Source organism: Diadema setosum, chromosome 21, assembly GCF_964275005.1.
Source record: "Diadema setosum chromosome 21, eeDiaSeto1, whole genome shotgun sequence".
NCBI classification, from domain to species: Eukaryota; Metazoa; Echinodermata; class Echinoidea; order Diadematoida; family Diadematidae; genus Diadema; species Diadema setosum.
Genome location: NC_092705.1, coordinates 19,622,042 through 19,647,970, shown reverse-complemented (window position 1 = coordinate 19,647,970; position 25,929 = coordinate 19,622,042). Strand labels below are relative to the sequence as shown.

Below are 25,929 nucleotides of genomic sequence, written 5' to 3'. Positions count from 1 at the left end.
AAACAATGGTTTGATGCAAGGTGCAATTGTCACTGGTGGTGCCAACTTTGACAGTGGTTTTTGTGGTTTCTGAGGTCTAGCCAGGAACAAGGAAAGCATGGAGACAGTGGGTCATGGAGTCCCAGCTGGACGCTAGTTACTGGAAGCCACAAGGGCTAATAGGAGTGGTCCGGTGGCATGGGGTTAAACCTCCCAACATTTTTAAAATTTTCATTTTAGGGGAGTGAAAAAAACCCCAAACATAACACTGAACATTCGCATGTTGAGAGCAAAATTGAGAGCAAAATTTCAAACTATCAACTACTGACCAATAATCATTTTTGTTTTGTTTGTCTTTAGTTTTTAAAGCAATAGTGCTTGCCCAATTTCCATTTTCATTACCATTTTCATAGTGGTTATGTTTGATGGTTTTTTTTTTTTTATTTTGTTGAGTTTCAAAAATTTTTGTGATTTTACTTGAAACTTTCTATTAGGGATTTCAAGAACTCTAAATGAATAGGTATGAAGAATACAATTCAGCCTTTGTCTATTAGCTTTAGGTCCATTATTGTCAAACTGCAGTTGTGCATTGGAGTTTTAAAGGGACACTGGGATTTAATAGGATGCTGGCGGATGGCGAAATGATCGCTGTAATGATATGAAGATTAGTTAATATCAGAGTAGATCAGATTTGTTGGTCAGGTATTGCTTGCAAAATGCGTAGATATATACGTGACTTTGTGCAAGAATCTCTCTTGCATTGTTGTGATTTTTTTTTTCAAAACAAGCAAGCAATCGTTTGTTAAATGTTGTTTATGAGCAAACTTTTTTAGAATGATCAAGAGAGATATGACATCCAAATCTTTAGTCAATGTTAATCATTAATTTCCCTGGACCACACCCTAACTTCTACCACTTACCAATAACTATATTGTGCACCAATTGTTTGGATTGCAGATTTTTGAAATTGCTTTGAGACCAGAGAAAGTTTCCCTTTAAAGATTCTGTCACCAGCAAAATAGGGGCAGAGTTGATCTCCTACTGGTAGTGGTGTGGTGGCAGCGAAGTTTGTCACCCACAAAACTTGCTGTGACCCAGTCAATCTGGCCACACCCCATCCTGTCTGGAGATCTCACAGTGACCACCAACCCAGTTGTTGAGAAAAACCAGAGAGAGAAAAAAAATGAAAAAAAAAAAATTGAGAAAGAGGAGAAAAAGGCACATCTGGCTTTTGATAGAAAAAAAAATGAGTGGATGGTAATAAAAATCATATTTCTGAGGTCAGGTTCAGATTACTTTATGTCAGTGTTGTACAGAAAAGACAGGTGGTATTAAAACTCTTAATGTTATTTCTTTTAGGGGGGGGGGATGGAAACAGACCCCAAGTCTGCATTAGTACCAACAATGAACCCTGTTTGCTAAATGTAATTTCATAACTTCACATGCTATTAGTCTAACATAAATGTTTGGATCTGTGTCATATTACCTACTGTGCAGGATGTACATTTGAAATATTTCTTTCTTGCACTCATCTTGATATTTGATATTCAGACAGTCACCCTGTCTCAGAGTGACAGATTACCAGCTGCCAGTGAATAGTTGAAATGTAAATATATGTCAGTCATTACCTAGATGTTCTTTCTCATGTGAGTTTAAGGATAGACCTACTACATATGAATACCAGCCTGATGGTAGATAGATGCACACAATGCCTTTAGAGGAATAATCAAGATCAGTTGGTCAAAACTCATATCTTCATGACATATTTGTTTGAAAACACACATTGGAACATGTCATTTGTAAGAAGGATGTGTTTGTTTTTCCTTTTGGAAAGTATTACCCACTTTCTCTTGAACTTTCTCTCATAACAAAGAGAACAAGAAACAGCGAAATAATCTAGTGTAACTCCAGCATTTTCTGTCCATTCTCATCTCTCTTTTTTTCAGAAAGAAGAGAAAATGTGGGTTGTGATCATTTCATCACCAGAGCAGAGTTGGCATACTTTAAATAACTGCATATTGATTGTTTTGCTGTAATTCTACATATATTTTACCAGATGGTCAATATTATAAAGTAGATCAGAGTGACAGGAACACTTTGTGATAGTTTCTGTGTCCCTGTGAAGCAGGAAACTGTTCCGGGCAATTCATATTCCAGCTGAATGGACTAGATTCATTCCTGTTTTCTAAAGGACAAACCTGTTTGATCATGAGATATTTTCTGTTAACTGCTTGAACTTATCATGTCCAAAAAGAGGCTGAATGTGGATGCACACACTTGTTATTTGATTTTCATGAACACAGTGATCATTGCAGTTATGTAACATTCAAGTCTCTGGACCACTTCTAATTTAGTTAAAATGGAAGAATGTAAATTTATATTGGAGAAAATAATCCTCAAGTGATATTTGTACAGAATATCAATTACAAGAGCAGAGCAGTGCAACAGAGAAAGGGCATATTAAAGGCAGAGTCCAGGCTAGCTACGGTACAGATTTCTGGATTGTTTGTGCACAGTGTATCTAATTTGTCATGTGACCTTCCCTCCTCACTTATCTACCTCACTGATGACTGGGGAATAATGGAGGAAATCAAGGTTAAGCTTAATTCTTCTGTTTTCTATACCCCTTGCCAAGGGGGATGGAAGCTTTCTTGATATCACCCTAGATGGATATACTTATCCAATTTGTACATTGATATAGACAAGTTTGTCACAGTGGTTTCCTGGAAAGATTCACTTATTTTGTTGTCTTCCTGTGTTTTTTTTTTTATTCTCTATAAACTTCATGGTTGTTCATCATGCATTTCTCAGACTTACATTTCGTCGGTTGAGAATGATAAGGGCGTTAAGTTGCCACAAAACCCATAGTGTTCAAGACCACTTAACGCCCTTCTCATTCTCAACAGACGATTTGCTTATCTTCATTAATTGAAGCCTTCATTATTGTCTAAATTTGTAACAATTTACTAATGATATAGATTTTGGGACAATCTTCATGTGGAGGAAGGCCCCAATATTGAAGACAAATTTTGATATTTAGATATGATTTTTAAAGAAGAAAATAAAGCTGCGTAAAAAAAAATGGATGAATCCCTGTTTATGCTGTATAATGGAAATTTAACCATGACATGATTTTGTCATCATCTTTGAAAGTAGTGACTAGACTAGCCACACACCAGACATCAAAGTTCCTCTTTTGTCTGAAGCCCTTGCCCATCTGTCATAATGGCATACTTGTATTAGTCTCTGTTCCAGACTCACTTATGATATATATCTTCACTAATTTTCTGATAAGAATGAAATAATGGAAATCACACTAGTGTATCTTACGGGACATATATGTATTTCAAAATGTTGTCATTGATATTTTTTTTTTACATCTCTTATCTCAGGCAAGTCATGAAAAGGAAGGAAAAAGAACTTTTAGCTCAGTTGATATTCTAAATTAAGACTCATGGGTAATTTCTTTTTTTTTAACAAACATCACAAAAAATAAGATTATTAAGATGTGTCACCATGAGCAGAAAAAACCTGGGCAATTACATTTTGTATCATTTAATTGGGAAACAGGTAATGCATGAGAAATGTGTTAACCTCCAGACATTGAGATAATGCCAAGAAATAACTCAGCAATTGCTGTAGTAAAGTAAGCCTAAGGTACACAATGTTTTTGTGAATGAAGATGTGAGTCAAAACAAATGGTCCTGTTCTTAAAATATTTTTTTTTCCCTCTATAGAACAGGAAGCATTCAAATTTAGCCAGTGTTTTTTCAATTTTTTTTTTCCAATGGTGTGAAAATTCTAATGAATGGCACCTGCTCTTGGTCTAGAGAGTCAATGCTGCACTTGAGCCAGACGAAGAGGAAGTACAGACCAATTCAAAGGAGAAATAAGAAAACAGCAACAATAAAATACAACTCTGTCACAGATGGGAGTCTGTCACCACACAAAGGTTCTAGACCTAGGCCACACTTGGTCCTGTTTCACTTCCAGTTTCAAGCAGGTCCATGGGCCAGGTGACCCTAGAGTCCGCTGTGATTCTCTCTTGGTCATGATCCTTCTCTTTCATATTTTTCCTCCTTTGATTCCTTTGTACTATCACTCTGTCAGTAATGAAAGGGAAGCTGTTTGTGTGCAATATAACTGACATTTTGTGGTGGTGATCCCCAGAGTGTAGAATCAAACTTACCTCAACTTTTATCCCCAGAGTGTAGAATCAAACTTACCTCAACTTTTATCCCCAGAGTGTAGAACCAAACTTACCTCAACTTTTCCTGCCCGTGGTATATACAGAGAGCAAGAGACTTGGCTTGGAGAATTGTGATCCCTGTTGTATATTGCATAGATCTGCAGTCCAGGATATCAAAGAGGAACCTATTATGAATCATATATACATTCTGTATGTAGCCTGCATGTGGTATTATTTACCCCAGTGTGTTCCCAAGTCCATTGATAATTATCATACCTCTGCGGCTTCAGCACATTAGCCACATTAAGACAAACTGACACAAACTTTTTTTCCCCTAAAAATTAATATTTACAATGTGATGCACACACCACTAACTCTTGTGTGAATTAGTGTCAGCCAGCTGCTTTTTGTTTGTTTGATTAGATCAGTAATCTGTCCCCTTATCATAAAAGATACTGAGCCAAAGAGTGTTGTGACTGTTTCTCTGTTACTCTTTGTTTTCTTGAACATCAATTAACTTGATACTGAATGACAATAACCTTAATTAACAATCAATGACCTGAATCAATGGTAGAGTTGCAGAAATAAAAAGATAAGCCATGTGACTGTTCAAGAGCCAATAGCTGCACTGAAATAATTCCTTGCATAATTTTTATGACAACTTTGGAAGGAATTGACACCTTGTTCAAGGTTTATTCAAAATTGGACCTAATATAAGAAAGTTTTGACATTATTAGGTTTCCCTTGTCTGCAAAAATGAGTTTTACAAGTCACAACCAACATGAATAGTTTTCTCTCTGAAATTACACGGAGTTGACCACAAAAAAAAAAAGGGAAAAAATCAGACTTAAGCTTCAGCATATGTTTAGTTCATATAATTGTTTTGCTGTATACTGTACTGCAATCATTGAAAAATCAATAAATACATTAAAAAATCTTTAAAACATGATTATCTTATCTGTTTCCTATGCAAGACTGTTTTCACTGTACATGTTGTTCCATTAATGTTGCGTTAGGAATCATTAAAAAAGAATGATACTATTACCACCCATATTACCATTACCAGCCATTAGATTAATGGTTGAAACCTGTGTGATGACAACAAGGTCAATCTGTTATGAAATCCTAGCACTGTGTAAGCCATGATGAGGCAAAAAACACAGGATTTCTGGTTGTTGGCAGTCCTTTCCAGTCACTCAAGGTCCAATTATGAATATATCCACTAACATCACAGATGTCTTTCAGAATAGGACAAGGAGGAAGAGGGAGACAGAGAAGATGATAATGGTGAAGGGGAAGAAAAGAAGAATAGAAGAAATGAAAGGATATTTTGACCGAGAAAACAAGAGACCAAGATTAAGGAAGAGAAGAAGGAAAAGGAGAAATTGCAAAAGTAAAAAGATAAAAGATATTGAAGAAGATGAAGAACAATTAAAGAATATGAATCCATTTGAGGAGAAGGGGAAAGAAAATGATAGAGAATGAAAGGAACAAAAAGAAATAAAGATGGGGCAAAGAATACTAATTAATGAAATTACAAGCACAAAGGCAAGAAGAAGAGCGAGAAGAAGAAAGTGTGATTTTCAGCTGTACTTGCACATAGCTGTTGTGACATATTAAAAATGGACTTGCAGCTAGACTAGCATACAATCATGTACTAAAATGTCCAAGAAGTGGCATGAGGAGGTGGTGTGAGAGAATTGCAGCATGGGTAAGATAAATGAGCAGATGAAAGATGAGCTACTAATACTTCCTTTCCCTTGTTGTATGCTCAAGGAAAGCTACTGCATGATGCCCATGAAGTATTTTGTAGAAACTATTGACAGTGTGATTTGGTTTTACCATTTTGAATCATGAACTTGAAGTTGGCTGTCTGCTTTTTTTTTTTAATCTGCCTAGTATTTATATCATGTAGGGAATGCTGAAACTTCATGCACTATGGTTATTCTCAAAAGTATTTTTTTTTTTCATTGATCCTTTTCTTGTTATTTTTGCATAGACTCTAACTCTCCTGCTTCTGGTCTTAGTCCATTGACAGCAGCCATGCACTGTTTTAAAAAATACATATAATTTGATTTGTTAATTGGAAAAGGAAGAAAAAGAACAACCAATATCCAGCAATGCCAGCCAAAACTCAATATATCAGAAACTCTACACACTCCCCCTGGCCCTTCACAGCTAGTTATCTTGCATACCTTCATGTTTTGCCTGCCCAGGAATACGAGGTAGTAAATGTTTGGGTGGAAGTTGTAGAAATGCAATTAAAATCCAGCAAGCAGGTGAAGCCATTGACTTCAAGCACCCTTATTGACTTTTTATTCTTTTCTTTCTTTTCTCTCTCACATGAATGAATGGCAAGATTTCACTTTGCACCCTGTCAACAGGTCTGATTGGATGTCATAAATCTGTGTGAAATTGATTCATTCCGCTCTCTTTTTCTTTCTTTTTCGAAATTTTCCAGAGAAGTGGATCAAAGATTTATAGTGTGTGTGAGTGATGGGTCAGCTGGACTGTTAACTTGGGGAATAAAATGATGGAAAAATTATCGTGGGATCAAATACCTCACTTTTGATAAATGTGTCATAAGTTTTTGTGTAGTATGAATGGGAAATGGGGTGAGAAGGTGGAGAGAAGGAAAAGGCAGACACGAAGTGGGTGGTAGATTTTCAGTTTTAGTTTATTTTTGTTATGTTTTGCAAGTGATGCACTGATTCATTTATGATACATTCCTTGTAGGTGTTTCAGTGGTATTTCAATTTGTAAGTGATGGAATTTACACCTGATTGCAGGTATCTTCATGCCTCTAGATCATCCCCTTAAGGAGGGGCAGAGCCCCCCCCCCCCCTTTTTTTTTTTTTTTTTTTTTGGGGGGGGGGGGGTTTCCATCTTCCATCCATTCCACATCTCATACTGGCAATTTAAGAAAAATCTCTAGAAGGATTTTCTTGATGCCTGGCCCAGGTACGGAACATGAGGTTAAGATGGACATATTATACAAATGTATTCAGAGCAAGATCTCTTCAAGGCATTGTTTACCATTTGCAGATAAAACAAAAACCCAGCTTAACCCGTTGAGGACGGACTGATTTTGCTACAACACGCATTTCCCAAAGACACCTGCCCGAGTATACTCGGGACTCGTCCTCAACGGGTTAAGTGCTTCAAAATACAGTCAACCGCACCTAAGTCAAATCTATCGGGACCGACGAAAACACTTCGATTTACGCGATATTAGCCTTCCGCAGAAGTAGATATTTTTTTTTTCCGTCTTGTAATTCCTGACGAATTTTCATAATGCAGTGTCTTTTTATGTTTTTATTGGGCGTGAAATTATAGTAGATGGTAGTAATATGTTGTACTTAGTGTTTTGGGGCAATTCCACAATAATGTGGACATGACCATCAAATTTTCAAAATAGCCAAATCTCATTCATTTTGGTATCAAATGAAAGCTTAAGGACTGAATTTTTCATATCTGATCATCTTGTTAGAAAATTACATATTTAACTTGGCTAACTATGCGCATAAAATCAGCATAATTAAATTTGAGATAAATATCTGAAAAATATGAAGTTAAATGGATGTAGCATGTGAAAATGAAAAAGGAGGTAAAAACTTTGCCTTTGTTTTCAAAGTCTTAGGGTTGAACATCATTACAAATTCATCAAAGTGCAAGATTTTCTATGTGATATACTTCAGCTAACATCGCAAATACCATTTCAATAATGTCCCGGTGTTACAGTAAAAACTGATGTTTTTAGAATATTGTTTGAAAATTACAAACACAAAAGGAATTATTTTGAGCCCAAATCATGACCACGTATAGCTACCATATACAGGTACTAAAATGATGGTAACTCATTTTGTTAATTAATTAAAGCTGATTTAAATGTGTCACGGTGTCACAGTAACTGTAACACCGTGACTCTAACGCCGTGACTTGCATTGAAATAACACAGGACACAAACTGGATTACCAACAACTAACTGTTGAAGTGACCATCTGATTTCTCTGCCACATTTACTCAAAAGATAGAGGTTTTTCAAGGATTGTTCATAACAGATGGGTCAAGCTATATCCACAAAGATTATCAATGTTGCCAGCATCATTCAATTTTAACCCTTTTTGTGCATAAAAATCTAGAACTGTGTTTACAATGCTGTGGGGTTTGACATGCCAATCAACACTCAGAGCATGTATGGAGGGTTAAATGGCAGCAGTCCACTCACAGTGTGCCACCTACCAGATTTACAGCTAGAGCAAACATTTCTGAAGGTTTTGAACTTTTAGTTGAGTTAATACCCTTTGTCTAATATTTTCATCATAACTTACCCTTTTATCACATGGTTTGATTCTTGTTTTGTAGACTGAAATAGCAAAAATTGTCCACAATGCCTTCTTTACCCTGCAAACTGCAATTATAGCTACACTGTTGACTTTATATTTTTTTAGCATATAGTATCAAAATGTCAAAGGTTCTGACAAAAGGGGGTGGGAGACATATATACATGTAGTCATTGCTATACACAGTGTTGTATGCAATCATCAGAATTTGGTCCATTTTTATTGTTATTAGGTGATCCGAGTATCCCTCCCCCCCTCGCTCGCTCCGCTCGCTCGGGCTCGGTCGCTACGCTCCCTCGTATACCGCCCCCAACCCCCTCCTTTATAAAAAGCTAGATCCGCCCCTGAATGAGAAGATTCTGATTTGGTAGAAATATAAGAGACAACATTAACGTGGTAGAAATAGGAAAGGACTTTCATGTTGTTGATTTCAATCCTTAACTCACATTTTGGAACTATTTTAAAGCCCCAAAGATTCTACAAATGAAAATTAGTACTTTAATTTAGTTGTGAATTGAGAGTTGGATGTCAGTGTTATAGGAATCAATCCTTAGGCTTCTGATTTCCTCAAATTGTCAGACCATTTCATTGGCAAAAGATTTTTACACACTAGATATTTCTTTGATTCATTATCTTGCTTGTAGAAGCTTCTTAGTCAATTGTGGTCGATGTACCCATGTCCTTGATTTCATACCTCCAAATTCCAACAGTATCCAGTTTAGAGAGACTCAAGATCTGGTGAGAAGTCCTCCTGCAGATTGCAAGGTGCACAGTTGCTCCAAAAATTGACTTCATTGATCCTCTCAAAAGAGAGAGGGAGAGTGAGAGAGTTGGGGGGGGGGGGGGGATGAGAAAATGGAAAGAATGGGATGAAGCTGTCAAGAGCAAGCAGGGATTCCAAGATATTTCACGCAGTTGACATCATTACATGAGAGGTGGTAGGTCATGAGTGGGAGCCAAGAAAGGCATTTTACTTCCTATCAAAAGTGCAATCTTGCCAGAAGGCGCTCTTCATGCTTGCATGAAGTTGGGTTGCAGTTTGATGTTACATGACATGGAAAGCTACTGGTGTGGATTTGTATGTAAAAAGCCCTGAACGCTCTTTTGAACTTACAAATTCCTCATCTCATCATCAGACAAAGGATAGAATTTCATGACTATTTCCTGCACAATATGCAATGCATAATCCAGTGTTTGGTCTGTTGATTGTTTGCCACACAATAAAGTCAAAAGGCACAAGCTAAAGTGAGGTTGTTATTTTTGTTTTATTTCTCTTTTTCTTTCCCTCTATCAGAATCCTGTCACAGTGTGGAAATAGTATTTGATTATTTGTTTTAGTTTATTCAGATAAGATTCAATTTGTTATTTTCATAGCATTCATTAGTAAGTTGAGTCAGTACTATATTAATTTTCAGATGTTACTTTTCCCTAAAGTTAGAAAAGCATGAATTATGGGGTGAGGGGGTCATCAAAATGGGTCCATTAACATACTGTGACAGCATTCTCTGACAGCTACAATTAGAATATTTTCTATTTCTTCAATGTTAATAAGAATGGAAATGCATGTTGATTTCAGACAGCTCTGTAGTATTAACAGTAGTGCATCTTACGAACACTGGTAATTGTGTCAGATAACCATGGTGGGCGTGTATAACCTGAAGAGGGCATACATAGGATGTACATCCTATGTATGCCCTCATAATTCATGAGTATCAGGCTACTACAGGTGGTATCCAGTTCCTTGCTTACATTGTATTACTTCTATACAGAAACCAGCTACTAGGTGTGTTCACACAGAATGCTATTAACAATTCTCACCATCATTGATGAAGGGGGAAATTTCCCCACTGGCAACACACACACTCATCCACACCCACTTATCATCGATGATAAGTGCTTGGCTGTTAACAACCCTAATTTGGTGCATAGTGCATGATAGTGCATGCTTAAAGGAGCAATGTTATATCTGATTCCTTATTATGAGTATTTCCATTGTACCTCAAGCACAGCCTAAGACATCCAATAGTTAACATGTTTCCTCTAAAGAAACACACAATGACAATGACTCATGGACATGTATACTTGCTTATGTGCTATTAAAGATCCTCAGGTGTTCATTGGCCAGAAGTTGTTTGTGATCAGGCTTTGGTATGCACCAGCTCATTCAGGTACAACTTTAGTAAACTACAAGAGTGTTCACACTGACCCTGCCATATGTTTAACATCCTTGAGGCTCCATTGCCTTCGATTTTAGCAAACTCAAGTTCAATTGAAGGTATATTGTTAGCCAGGTCAGTGTGAACCACTCTGTTCTCAGAGGGGGCGACCAGGGAGTGGCAGTGAAGTCGACCCAAGAAACCCAACTCCCTGTCTTGGGGGTACGCTATGGCTGTTCCAGTGCTTGCCAGTCACGTCAAGTCAAGCACCATAATTCATAGGATGGGGTCATGCGCCCCAGTCTGCCATATCTCAGAACATTAAACGTACATCGATAAGTACTTTAGACGCCTGCATGCAGGAATGTATGAGTACGCATGTGGAGAGCATGCCAAGTTGGGAGGGGGAAAATGATACAGCCACGTTGGGAGTAGGGAAGGCAAGGTCGCATTCATAGACAAAGCAGTCATGACTTATATATGGCTCTGATGACTCATATATTGTTTTTATTTACTTCCAGTGCGTGGTAGTTGTTGTGAAAGTGATGAAATCATGGTATTGTTATTTTTTGTCTGGCTGATGTCACGTCAAGTCAGTGCTTGCCAGAAAGAACTGTGATATGGCAAATATCATGAAGCATTCATCGTTGATTTGCCATATTTTCATAGTTAGAACTTTGATGGAAATTCTTCCTGATTCTCAGAGAGAGAGAGAGAGAAAAAAAAAAACAGCATTCAGGAGATTGAAGCTGCGATCACTATACACCAGTGTAGGAGCAGTGCAAATTAATTGCAGCTTTTCATCGCTACGATCATCTAAAGAAAGACAAAGAGATGGAGATCACATGTGTTTTTATCTTACATCTACAATGTAGCAACCTGTTGCTAGGGATAAAGAGCTTGGCGTGCATGCTTTGATAGATGTCCCATAATGACCTAGCCACTTCAAAAAGACTTTGAATGTGATTTCACACATTATTCTCATTACAAGTAATCATTCTAAGTTTTGCAGACATGCTCCTTAGATGCTTCACATGCCAATTATTTTCTGCTGGTTTCTTTTAAAATCCACAAATCCACAAACTTTTGCAAGTCCACTGATAGTCATGACATTGACAACATTGCCTTGTGTAATACAAATACAATGTAGGCCCCCACAATTTATATCACCTCCAAGATGTCAAATCACTAGCTTTTTTATTTGGTTTTTGAAAAAAAGGATAATCCCTACACCTCCTCACATCACTTCTGTTCCTGGTTGCAAATATAAATATGTGCAAAATTGTGTCTCTCCAAAAATTTCCAGAAATAATTTTCTTACAAAGTACTTGTTACATACAGAGGATCATGTCCATATTACTTTCAGCTTTCATCTCAACATACTTCTCTCTAATAATTCACAATGCTGACAAAACATTCCAAAGCTGATTCCGTACCCACCCCGTCCTTGATTTATTATGAGAAAAGGAATGCATTTTGTTCCTTACCTGGAGTTGCCACATGAGTGGAGATGATGCTTAAATTATATTTTTTATTTATTTTGTCTCTCAATCCAAAAATTATTTCTTGTCAGGCATAGTTCTGACTTTTAGTTCAAACCCTTAGTCCAGTCTACCACGGCCCCGGAAAATGAGAAATAGCAGACAGATTGGAAAAAAAGTTTGAACTTTGAGTTGTAGCTGTCATGATCAAACACTGGCCATCATATATTTTCTTCGGGACAGAAAGCAATATTTGATAACAGAAAATGGAAAGGGAAGGGAGGTAGAGAGAGTCCGAACACCTGTGAGGATTCATTTCACTCTCAACTTGGTAGAAGTAAAGTAGGACAAGTGGCTATTAAATTCTAGATCTGATTACTTCAGTGAGATATTGCAAGTATCAATCACTATCGGACAACTTTCTGCACAGATCATTGGTGCAGTGAGTAGCACAGAGAAAAATTGACCCTGTCATGTGGGAGATTCCGGTATTAGAGTGATACAACCCTGACAAGAGAGGGCAGCAAAGCAGTCAAATACATGGTCCCAAGCTCATTGCATACTTGAACCTATGCAATCTGTTGATCTCACTATTGATGAGTAAATCCACACCTTGTTGCAAGTTGACTTTTGATAAAAACTAGTAGATTAAGATGAGATGTATTTATACGAAAGTTTGAGTTTTACATGTTTTCATGGAACAGTGACCTTGGCTGTAACCACACCTACAAAATTAGTGCAGATGAATTCTTTTGGGACAAGTTTTCCCATAATTTGCACATAGGCCTAAACCTTATTAAATTTCATATTTGGATATGCAATAAAAACAAAACAAAACAAAAATTTGTATCGGAATACCTCAGCAATCATCAAATCTAGTTGGAAAGAGATTATCTTTATGTACAAATTAATGGAAGAATTTTAAGATGCTGACATCTTCACCTCATCTCCTTCACATCTTACAGTATAGAAACATGACCCATGTAATGTCATGATTTCAAGCAGAATGCAATTGAATTCAGTACTTGTAGGTCTGCAATGTTTTTGTTTTTGTTTGTTTTTTTTTTGTAAAGGGTCAGGTTGATTACTGTTATAATTTCTGTTTAAGACATGCCTCTTTTGCATTACTGTTCCTTGTCAGTCATCTAGTGAAAGATTTTTTACTTATTAAAAGTCTACTACGAAGTATTTCTCCAAAACATGTAGTTTGCCATATAAGAAAGAATAAGTGTTATGCCTCTTGTCTGTAAATATTCTTTTACTCTTGTCAGGATTTTGATCATCTTTACGAAAGTGAGATAGTCTTATTAGAGGGGCAGTTCCCTTCATTTTGTGGCCAAAATATCAGATTTACATAGCATTCCACATGTGATAATGATGCCAGATGTCCATGGTTGATGAAATTTTGTTGATAATTGGGAGGACATGCCAAGATTGTGATACTGTTCATACTTTTTTCCGAGTACAGTTGGTCTCTACAGTATCTGGATGTTTGTTTTGAGACAGACGGTTTGATGAATGAAAGGTCTTTTCATCCACTTAACCCTGTTGTTTCTGCCAAGTGCCAGGGAATTCAGTTTGCAGTCAATGTCTGTGTCGGCTTAGGTTAGGACTGGTAGTCAGAGGGTTAATTGCCACCACCATTCCCAACCAGACAAGGTGGTGATCTGACCCCACTCTTTGGGACAGGTGGCCTTCTGTTTTGGAGTCGGCCAATCTGACCCATAGACATCAAGATGAAGTGGGAGTTTTGTGAGGTCAAAGCTCCTTGTCATGAGCCTTTGCTTGCATTTCACTGTTGTGTCAACATGTTATTTGTGATTTCCCCTGACAAAGTGACAGAAATGCACATTTCTATTTTATTTCAGGGTATTCAGCTTTTCTGGAAGATGATTTAAAAGAAAAAATGCTTTACTGGTAGTATTTCTGTTTTTCGTAACCACATAAAAGGGGATATATTCCATGAAATCATTTCATGAATTTCACGAGACCCAAGAATTGCAAAATTAAAATGTGTGCCATTGTTCTTGTCAACATTTAATGCATTGAATACCAGAGGCAAGTCGCAAAAATTTCATTTTGTGAAAAAGGCTATCGGCTCCAATTCGCAAACATTTCATGTTGCAAAAATATCTTGCTTTACAGTATAGGCCTACATGATGTATATGCATATATGTTTGTATATAGGGCCTATACATTTTTAATCATGACTACCGATCACTTCCCTTCACACTGGAGTTAATATTTGTGTCAAAACAAACAAAGAAATAAACAAAACAAAATAAACAACCACTCTGTATGTAGGTACATGTACATATACAGTGTAGTAGCTGGAGTGTGTAAGTGTGTGCAGGTAGAATCTTACACTAAGTTATTTGCCCCCAAGAACTGATCTCATGAAGTAGAACCACGATTATATGCATGCACTTTCAAAGCTAAAGCACTCTGAGGTCAGTGTGCCTGTTGATTGTTGATAATTTGAAGTGGAGCACACCTGAGCATTAAAACAACTGTGAAAATCGCATGCCCATCCACCTGCACTGTGTTTTCCGCCAGCAGTAAGAAAACAGAGCTAGGTCTGTTTGTTTTGCAGTTAGCATTGCCCTATGCAGAAGAAGGTATAGCATGGCAAGGGATCTATACCTGTAGTAGGTATATAGTCAAATTAGGTGGGTTGTCTGGGATTGTCATTATGGTGGCCCCATTATGAGCTATTAGCTGCCACCATTCCTCTTGATTACTTTTGCATAGAGAACCAGTCCTATCCCTTTCTGTCTGTGCTTTCTTCGCCCCACCTCTGTGCCTTTGCCATTTTGTGTTGTGGTAGTAAACATGCTGTCCACCAATTTACGTCCACGGATGCATAATACATTGTACATGCAAAATTAAAGATAATATAAAGTTTTGGTACCTCAAAAGTTTCCCTGAATTTCCTTGTCTTAGTTTGTGTTTCAGGTTAAAGTACCTTTCATATAACTAACACTGTGAGACTTACAGTGTACTTGCCCCAAAGTGCTCTCATGTCTGAGTAATCATGCGATAATGGTTTCATACCAGAGCCGCCGCCGTACGGTGGCGAGGTAGTACACGTATTGTACGAAACCATTATTGCATGATAACTGCGACCAGCAGCATGCAGCCCCATACGCATAGCTAACTGCGACCAGCAGCCCCATACGCATAGCGTAATGGGGCTTCGCATTGTAGCATTCAGGATCATGACAGATTTAGTATCGCGGGTAAATGTCACCTTAAAATCCAAAAATTTCTTCAATTTGAAGACTTACCAATTAAGTTGAAGTATTGAAAACAGGCTTCAGGCAACGTTTGGTTCTGCCAATAGTCCCTTTCTGTTCGAATTGATGACTGAATGTGACTCGGTCGAGAGGACCTTGGGAGAGCTACATACACTGAATACTACGGCCAGCACATGCGCACACAAACATCTTATCTGTTCATGGATTTGAAATTTGTGCACATTTGTGTAATTGAAGAAATTACAGAAATCTATTTCTAATACGGGTCAGGAACTAGCAAAATGTCAAACTATGTTTTAAAAACTTCCCAAGAAGTGGCATAATAATGAAATATTTTGATGCTAAAATGCTCTTCTAAATGAGAGCCAAAATGGGGTAATAAGATGTCAAATTAATGAGCACAATCAGCTCTGTCACTTTGGCAACCATCCTGAATCACACAATAAATTACAAAAGCTACCAACACTGTTATTCTGACCTCTGCAAAAGATCTTGCAAATTATCGCAAAATCCCGTTAGCCAACTGTGCGGACAAGGTTCTGAATAAACCTTGGGTTTCGCCTCATTGTCGCATGCGCTACGGACTGACTGAAAGTGACAATCATGTGGATGAATGGTTTAGACACTAGTAGGTTGAGGTCACAGGTCACTGTCTCTTGTCAACTTCAGATAATATCAGGTAATATGGCTTTGTAAGAGGGCTATCCAATTGGTTACCTTGAATGACACATGGGTCAAAGGCAAAAGGTCATTCAGATTGTAGGAAGCTTTCATTTTGTGGCCATTAATTCCAGGAGGTATAAGCCAATGATGATACTATTAAATATGATGGGAAAAAATAAGATGGAAAATATTTGTGTGTGTGTGTGCAGATAGTGTTAGTGGTCAATCCTCAAGCAATGGTCAAGATCAATAAACTTCAAAGTGTGAATGTAGATGAAGATCCATACAGGCCTACTTGTGGTGCATGTACCGTTGAGGACGAGTCCCGAGTATACTTGGGCAAGCATCTATGGAGAATGCGTGTTATAGCAAAATCAAACCATCGTCAACGGGGTAATAGAAGTGCAATTGTAAAAGCTGAATTCTGTGCACAGTCGACTGTCTGACAGTCAAATTGCTCTCGAAACAAAAATATATATATATAAATATATACTATATATATATATATATTATAGTGCTAAAGGAAATTGTCACTGTAAGGTTGAAATTTTGTTGCATACAATGTATATGCATATGGGGTTGTGTGCTAACCATTAAATTTTAACTGGAATCCAGTAGAATGTATCCTTTTTCCTCCTCTCTCCTATCCCCCCCCCCCCCCCTCCCCAATCTACAACCTACTGAGCATTTCATGAGGGGAAGTCACTGGAATGTAGCACAGTGTCTTAGTTGTCTTCACTTTATGAGGAGTGATACCGCCATTGACTGATCAAATAACAGTATCTATTGATACATTCCATTACAAAAGTCAACATTCTTTTGCTGAAGTTGAAAGCATATTTCAGATGTATGTATACAAAGTACATGTGTGGTTGAAAACCATTTTCTATATTTTGTCATCTAGATGGTTTCCTCTTTAAAGTAATGTAGTTGTGGCTTATTGACCCAGGCAGGGTCGCATTCTTGATAAAGTCAAGACTATTGAAAGTGTTTTACCAAAAGTCTACTGTGTATCCTCCTCTTCACCACTGTGATTGATGAACATTGTTTTAACTGAACTGGTTTGTTCTTAACCTGTTCTCTACGGGAACCTGGTGACGTGTGTAAGAAGTCTGCGGGGATTTCAGAATTCAGCATGGAACGGGTTAAATCTGGCAGCTGACTCCAGACTATGAAAGCAGGCAACACCAGTCTCTCTGACATGCCACTGGTTGTTTACTTTACAGTCACACACCCACTGATTTCCACATGAACTTCATTCCCCCATCCCACCCTTTCCAAAAAGTCCAGAGGCACAGGTCATTTCTTCATGCACAATCTCAACAGGAAAATCCATCACCTATACTACAGACAATAACAAAATATGCAGCTGTAACCAGGAATGAAAGTCTTTTGCATTGGTATAACGATAGACACATTTAAAATGCTCATAGAGACCATAGATAAAAGGAAACTTTGTTATAAAGAGTATTATTAGATTGGTGTATTAACTAGTATATTCATTGTTAGGTTATTGAGCAGAAAAGTTTGATTCACCTTTACCACCTTCTGTGTATCACAGATGGTCTCTCTCTATCTCTCTATCTCTCACTCACTCATGTAAACTTACACACAAATGCACTCATAGATGATGCATGATTTTTGACCAAGAAGAAATATCTTATTTGCAGAAGTGGTTCAGGAAATAATGTCATCATTTCTTACCACCTGAAGAAAACATAAAGTAAACTCTTGAGCTCAAACTTTGTACCAGTTTTCATCCATCTTGAAGAGTTCATTAGAAATGAGAATATGTGACCCGCTACAACAAAATGGTCCTAAAGTCGCGCACAGTCGAAGCCGTGAAAATCGAGTTTGAAGTTAGAGCATCAAAATTGGTCAAAACTTAAGATTTTCTGAATTTGACATATTATTAGAGTCTGACATGTCTTCTATTATCTGTCGAAATTTTGAAGCAAAATGATGAAAGGAAAGACCAAAAAATAGCGTTTTTCTGGGCCATGTTTTTGGGCGTTTCAACGAAGCAGAAACTGGTTCGAACATTTGGATTTGGCGCCACACATAGGCTCCGCCCCTAACGACGACCAGAGTGATCTCATTGGTCAGTTTGCTGCTTGCCGCTAACCGAAGCGTGAAGCTCGCATACTGCCCAGTCGACTGGTGCGTGCGGGCGGGTTGCGCTATGCCTAGCCGCTTCTCCTGACATCCTGGTCACTGATTGGTCGGTGAGGAGACCGCCGACGCTCTGTTTGAACGAGCATTTCGGGGGTTGCTAGGGCTTAACTTCTATTGTCCGGAGGTGAATACTGACTTGCGTGTCTCTTGATTGTGATTGCGTCGCAAGGAGAACTTTTAAGGCGCTTTTCTCGAAACAGTGATTTCCCAGATGTCTTGACATGCTCTCCTTTAAACATCGATATCTCCGCAGCCGATTATCTTTATAAGACGTGTTATATATCAATTTAAAGCAGAAAGATTAGGGAATTGTGTCATGCAATTTTCAAATAATCGACCTCGCCCGACTTTAGGATCATTTTGTTGTAACGGGTCACATATATTTGTAGGTACTGAAGATCAGAACTATAACATTTGCTGTCTTTTTTTGCACTGGAACTTGACCATGGTGTCAAGTTGTATCTAGTACAATCATTGTTGCATAATCTGATGAAAGAATGAAAAAAGAGAAGTGCTTGGTACAAACAGAAACAAAAATCACAATTAATGCCAACAACTATTTAGCCACTTTGTCTTTTGGCGATGGTATAATCTCTATACTCTCATTGCCTTGAATGGTGTCAAAGTGCATTTGAAATGTTGACACATTTACCTGCCAGTACTTTGATCAAGTCAGCTCTTCCTGAGACCAATTCAAACAGGATGTTAAAGGACTGTTGATTCACCTGTCTGCTCCAAACCCTTTGTATTTATATACTATAGGGGAAAAAAGAAAAGAGACATATGTGTACTTATATAAATTGATTAGATGTGTCTGGTTGGGATACTACCTCCTGACAAGGGGAACTCAGACAGGATGTCATTAGCCACCAAGAAACAAAGCAGTATAATGTTCTATTTTTGTACAACAGACATGAAAAATGTCAATTTTAAGCACTGTTGCTTGGTAATGATATATTGCAAGAAAAGTTGTGCTTTGGATACAGGCTCTTTGAGATTTGCTTCTTCTTCTTCTACTCCTTCTTCTTCTTGTTTTTTTTCCAGCCCTTACATAATTGCTTTCTTTTTTGGAAGCATGCCAATATTTAGACTGGTCTATGATACCATACAGTTTCAAGAGGAAGTTGTTTTGGACCTGGCCTATACTATAAAAGCCACATCAGCCCTTTTTGGCACATTTAGTGCAATGCATAGTCATGCAGAGTTCAGATATTGTTTTTTGTGTTGTTGTTTCTGTTTGGCTTTGTTATATTGAAAAGAGGTATTTATACCTCCACCCACACAGTGTGTATGGGGGGTACTGTAAAACGCAGAATGTTCCCGTGCATTCTAATTTTGAGAGCGCTGAGATTCATGAAATTAGAGTGCAAAATTAGAGTCAAAAGTTCTTGTCTACACTATTTGCATTGAATGCCAGTGGCAATTCGCGAAAATTTCATGCTGCAAAAAAGGCTGCCGGCTCCAATTCGCGAAAATTTCATGCCGCGAATATATACATAAAAGAATCACTTTGAGGTTGGGTGGCCAGGCAGTTGGTCAGTCGGGCAGTTGGGCGATCGGACGGTTGGGCGGTCGGGTGGTCGGTCGGTCAGTTAGCTGGTCAGTTGTAAGACTTGTGGCTTGAACTACTCTCCCATTTTTATAGCAGTTGACCTAAAATTTTTGCATGTTTGACAGCTATCATAGGTAGATGTGCAAGACACCTTTTTCGTCAGTCTCCTGTAATGCATTGCCATGGCAAAGACAAATTTTTGTAAAAAATCACAAAATGTTGTGACCTAAACTACTCTCTCAGTTTTATAGCAATTCAGCCGAAATTTGGCACATACAGTCAATGTAATATATAGTTGTGGAAGGCACCTTATTTGTGAGTGTTAATAAATGTGTTGCCATGGCAACAGCAGTCTATATAGAAATCCAACAAAAATATGTGGATTGACCTAACTCCTTCAGTTGTTGAGCAACTGATCCCAAATTTGTCATGTGTGACCGCTATATGTTAATATTCAAAACACCTTTCCCGCCAGGATTGCATAGTAATGCATTGCCATGGCAACTGCAAATTTTCATAAAAATTATAAGATAAAAAATGTTTGGATCTAATGACTCACAGGTTTTAAACAATTCAGCTGAAATTTTGCACATGCCATCAATGTAATGTGTAGTTGTGCAAAATACCTTTTGTCGTGAGTGTTAAGAAATCAGTTGCCATGGCAACAGCAGTCTTATATAAATACATTATATATATATGGGTCATTCCATCGGGTTGGGTCTTCTCTAGATTTTCATGTTGTGCAGAGAATAAAAGTCATATTCTGAAAATTTTATCAAATAATTGTACGTGGTTTGTGGTTATTCCTGGAAAGAGATGTGTGAAGAATTATTTGATGAGTAAAAAACAAGCCCATGTACAGATTTATTTTGTCTGTGACTGTTTTACTGTTGATGTCTCATGGTTTGTTTTTTTTGTGGTCCCAGTTGTGACAAAAGTATATGCCATGTTCATGGCAGTGTAATACAGAAATATACAACCTTTCAGCATTATGCCTATCATAATAAAGAGAGGCCAGGTGACTTCTACAAAGACTATAAGGCACATAAACATGTGTAACAAAATAAGAACACCAGAGCATCTTGAAGCCACCTCATACCGATATTACAAACGAAGTCCGCAGTTGTTTTATTTTTATCACGAAAACTTGGTTTGATGGACCATAGAACCACCCATTTTATTTCCACTTGTAACTTCAAAAATAGGCAAAGTGACGGTTATTTCCCCTACGTCCGCACGTGTCTTATGAATATTTATGTTTACAGCAGCTATGCATGCAGTAAACGAATGGACAGCGGCGCATGTAATGTGGTTTGGAAGGGTACGATCGGCAAGGACAAAATTTAAGTTGATATTTAGCCATCCTAAACAGTCTGAGTACAATAATACCCGACTTGAGAGTAAACTAAATGGCGTAACTGAGCTGCATAGTACCTTGCAGTTGTGCAAAATACAATAAAATAACAGCACTTGTTGTTTTCATTTGGGCACGCCAATGGCGAACGTCACTGTACGTAAATGCCCTTGTACGACACGACCGCGCCGTGTATTACCATATGAGAGTCCATATCACGCGCACGTAGATTATAGTGTTTCGTGTAACCATCGTCAATACTCGCACACAGGTGCAGTCAATCCCTCATTTTTTGAACATTTATACATCTTTTATTATTTTGTGTCTTTTCTTTTCCATTTTATTTTCCTGCACAGGGACCTCCTGGCTTTCTTGGACCAAAAGGCTCAGCAGGTTTACCGGGACAAGATGGTCGACAAGGAGTTCCTGGTCTAAAGGGAAACTCAGGCACCTATGGAGAACCGGGTCCAAGAGGGCCTAAGGGTGATCCAGTAGGTTCATGTTTCCACACAATATTCTCTGTGTTATTGATTTGGTCTCGTAACACATCTATCTGTCTAATTAAATATGAACTTTCATCTGTTTCCAATGACTGCATGACCATAAAAAGTAAAAACATAAATGCTTGTTGTTCTCTTATATCTTAGTGTTTCCGTGCAGGATTTGAAAAATTTTCATATCATGTAGTCACAATATTTTTTTTTTGACTGCCTAAAAGAACATTATTATGTGTTTGAATTTAACAAAGATAAAGAAAAGGAGCAGTAGAAGGAGTAGAAGAAGAAAAATAAATAGAAGGAGAAGAAAGAACTTGAAGAAGATAATGATGGTCAAGTGAAAGGGTAGAGGAAGTAAAGGTAAAGACTGAAAAGAAATGGAAGAGATACCGGCAACGGAGAACAGGACTGAAGGTAGAAGGACAGTAAATTATCAAAACCAGAAAGCAAGAGATAAGGAGTGGAAGGATTGAGAATTAAGAAGAAGAAGAAGGAGAAGGAGAAGGAGAAGAAGAAGCCAAAGAAGAAAGAGGATGAGGAGGAGTGGTATACGAAGAAGAAGAAGAAAGTGGAATGGAAGGGATGGGTTGTTCAGGAAACTCTTGCCTTCATTATTCATGACCCATTCTAGGAGTGAGTTTGTGAGACATGTTATTATGGATGGAAGCACCACTGATAGACAGATTTCACAGTTCAATGCATTTTGTCATGAAATAAAATCTGAAATGTTCCACATCAAGAGATTATGAATGAAGACACAGGATTTTGTGTGACTTCCACATGACTAAATCATTTCAATGGAATACTGTTGAAGAAAACTCACATAGTTCTTGATTGCAGAGATTTGGATGATAGCCATTGTATTCATGTGCTAAAAAGCATAACCTACATTGTTCATTGAAAAAACAAACAAACAATGAAGATCATTGGATTTTTTAACATTCATAACATCTGTGTAGCTTTGATAGTCAGTTGCTCTAATTGTTGCTGTCACGATCTTTTAATCTTGAGAACTTATAAAACTGACAAAATCATCCCCCCCCCCCATTTTTTTGCCTCTCAGGGCCCTACTGGCATCCCAGGATTTGGTGGACAAAGGGGTTATACAGGTAGTCCTGGCCCACGAGGCATTCCTGGCACTCCAGGTATCCCAGGATGCAACGGTAGTCAGGTATGTGTAGTTTCTCTTGTATATTCCTTTTTTTCTCACCCCTTTCTTTCATACTGATCAGTATACACACATACCTCACCATGTCTCTAGTTGGCTTTGTGGTAATTATGTGGGGCTGGTTGCAACTAAGAATAAGTAGATACATTGTAAAAGAGGAGCTTTTGAAACAAAGTGATGTAACAGGAAGACTATGATTGCTTTTAAAGAGAGGAGAGTTCAGATTAAGGGGTACAGAGCTTTGCTCTTTAAATCCAACACATTTGAATGAATTAGGTCATGAACTTCTACTGTTCAATTATATTATAGCCATGTAGCTGAAGGAATTAAAGGGGCATTCCTTTTTGTATGGAGGCACATCTGGAGGCAATGTCCAGTAACTCCTTTGATTCCTATTTCAGTACCATGCTACTACTCAAGAACCAACCCTGTTATGACATATGCCCTTTTTGTTTTTGGTGAACCAGAGGGTAAATTATGGCAGAGTAGCTTATGTCAAAGTCTAGATGGGACTGTCTCCCAGTCTTGCCATTTGAAAGAAGGAAAAACTCTAGGAATTGTGTAATTTCCACTGACTGCTTATCACCTCACAGTCAGCCTTGCATTGCCAGAAAATTAATGTCAGTGTCAGATTAGCGAATGAATTGTTCATTATGTCAAAATGCAGGTGGGGAATCACATGCTATCATCTGAATAGAATACCAGTTGAATGCTTACAGAAACATTAATAGAGATCTTGCACAAAAGAAATATAAAAAGACTTCTTTATGGTACATGTAGAAGAGCAGAAGATAACCAGGGTGAGTTTACCGAGGGTTCACTAGAAAAAACAGGTTGAGAGTCCAAAGCTGGATTTAGTGTTTATTGTAGGACGAGTCACTAATTAGTGCTGGTTTCCTGTTCCGCTTTGGGGCCCATGATCTTCACTTCCTTTCTGGTCAGGAAAGCGATTACATAATTCTATGGGACTTGTCTGACCCCTGCACAGCTTGAAAGACAAAGGGAAAGAAGTCAAATTAAGCAGATCAGGAAGATATGGCATCTAGCCAATGATAGACTCTCTCAAAATGCATCTGACATCATGGGCAGTCAAGAGAGGTCTTATAATTTTTATGACTGACCGTCCTCACTAACTATCAACTGTCCCCGAACCTCAGGGAGAATCACGGTTTGAGTGGGTGCCTGCCATATATTGACACCAGAGTTTGCACACAGCGTGCACATTTGATGAATACAGCTTGGTGCTATCAATATCGAGTTCGAGGTTATTCTCTCTTCCAAATTTTCTGCCCGCACCCAACAAGCTTCACAGGGACACCAGGGCCCCGTTTCATAAAGAGTTGATATGATAGCAACTCTTGCTGGAATGGCAATTGTCATGGTAATGACAAGAATCCAGCTTCCTGATTGGCTGTTGCTATTGGAAGTTGTCATTCCAGCAAGAGTTGCTATCCTTAAACATCTTTTATGAAATTGTGCCCAGTAGAAGTCCTGTTTGCACATCCACATTTTGGTTTGGGAGGGGGAAAGTCCTGCAGTATGTCTGTACACCAGTCAGAGAGAACTGCATTGAAAACCTTCAGTGCCATATGGCCTCATGGAGTTGGTCCAGCTAGGACAACACACTAAAATCCAGTATGACAGGTTCTTGCAGTCATAATGCAAGCTATTTTATGAGATGAAAATGCCAGCTATTTTATGAGATTAAAATGCCAATGATCAGAGGCCACTTCTTTTCAATACCAGACATGATAGGTGCAGTGACTGTGAAAAGGTTGAAAGAAAAAGGGGGTATGAGGTCATGCAGAAATAGTCCTAATGTTATGTAGACTACTGGTGCTGGTGCTTACTGATTTCTTTTCCAGTACCGAAGTGCGAACTTGTATACAGTGAAATGTGACAAATTTTCCTTTTGCATGAATTTTCATAACTATATGAAGAAACTTGTACACTTATACATTAAGTGCTCTTAACAAAGCATGCATGAATTACAAGGTCGAGGTGGTATAGTGATGTAGAAGTCAGCTGATTAAAAAAAAAAGAAGAAAATAGAATGGCATGTAGTTTGACATAATTACTCCTGAGTATTGTTTCAAGAGAGGAAATAAATTTGTGGGTAATGTGGAGTAAATCAAATCAAGCTACCATGAAATTAAATAGTATAAAGCCGTACATTCCTGTAGTTTACTTTCACCAAAACCTGAAAGTTGACAAAATGATCAAGAATATTGGTTTGGCAATAAGGGGTACACACTTCTTGCCAGTTGCTGTAATTAATTATTTAATGCCTGGATATAACAGTATTAGAGGTCAACAAGTATTAGTGCACTCCACAGAGTTTTAATATGCCAATTCTTATTGCAGTGTCTGACCATGCATACTACATATGACACATTTCAAAATACTAGCAGATCCAGGAACCTACTTCCTATGACCAATGCAGCCCCTAATTAGTAGGTTGAATGGTAGTCTCCACTGATAAGATTTGCCAAAAGGAGACCCAATTTTAAATGACAGACCATTCAAGTTTCACTAATACGATTTACTCTAAAAACATATTTGAATATTGCAGTAATAAAGTAGAGTGTAGATATCATTATTTTGTCCCTTTGTTATCTAAGAAGATACAGGGCAAAGACAAGGATGTGAAGACAAAGAATTATATTTACAGGGTGCTACATAAGCCTTTGCCAGATTGCCTGAGGCAAGTGAAAATCAAAGTTGGGCAAGTGTTTCAGGAACAATGAGAAAAAAATGCTTTCCTGAATAGAGCTAACAAAAAAATCGAAGCCATTGGGTTTTTTTTCACTTTACTCCTTTCAAACCCATGTAGTCAACCATACAGAAGCCCAAAGATAATGACTGTTAAAGTGATGTAACACACTTTAATTTCATTTCAGCAACTTTCCAACACCCACTTGCAGAAGTCCCAATGCAATGCAACACTGAATCTCATTTTTAATGGGCATAGAACTTTTTAATGTGATTAGTTACACATTTTCTGCATTTTTTTTTTGGGGGGGGGGGGGTTGGTGGCAGTATTACCCTACAAATTGTAAATTCACATCACAAAAGGCTTGAACTCATGTAGTGCAGTGGAGGAATATTTTTTTGT

The 25,929-nt window shown here is 37.9% G+C and overlaps 1 protein-coding gene across 1 annotated transcript in view; it reads left to right on the top strand.

Annotated features, from left to right (window-relative positions):
• LOC140244378 (uncharacterized) overlaps window positions 1-25,929 on the top strand; it is a 111,529-nt gene that overhangs the window by 19,302 nt on the left and 66,298 nt on the right. Inside the window, exons 4-5 of the mRNA XM_072324017.1 lie at window positions 21,506-21,640; window positions 22,710-22,817. Coding sequence (XP_072180118.1) covers window positions 21,506-21,640; window positions 22,710-22,817 — 243 coding nt within the window. The remainder of the gene's footprint in view (window positions 1-21,505; window positions 21,641-22,709; window positions 22,818-25,929) is intronic.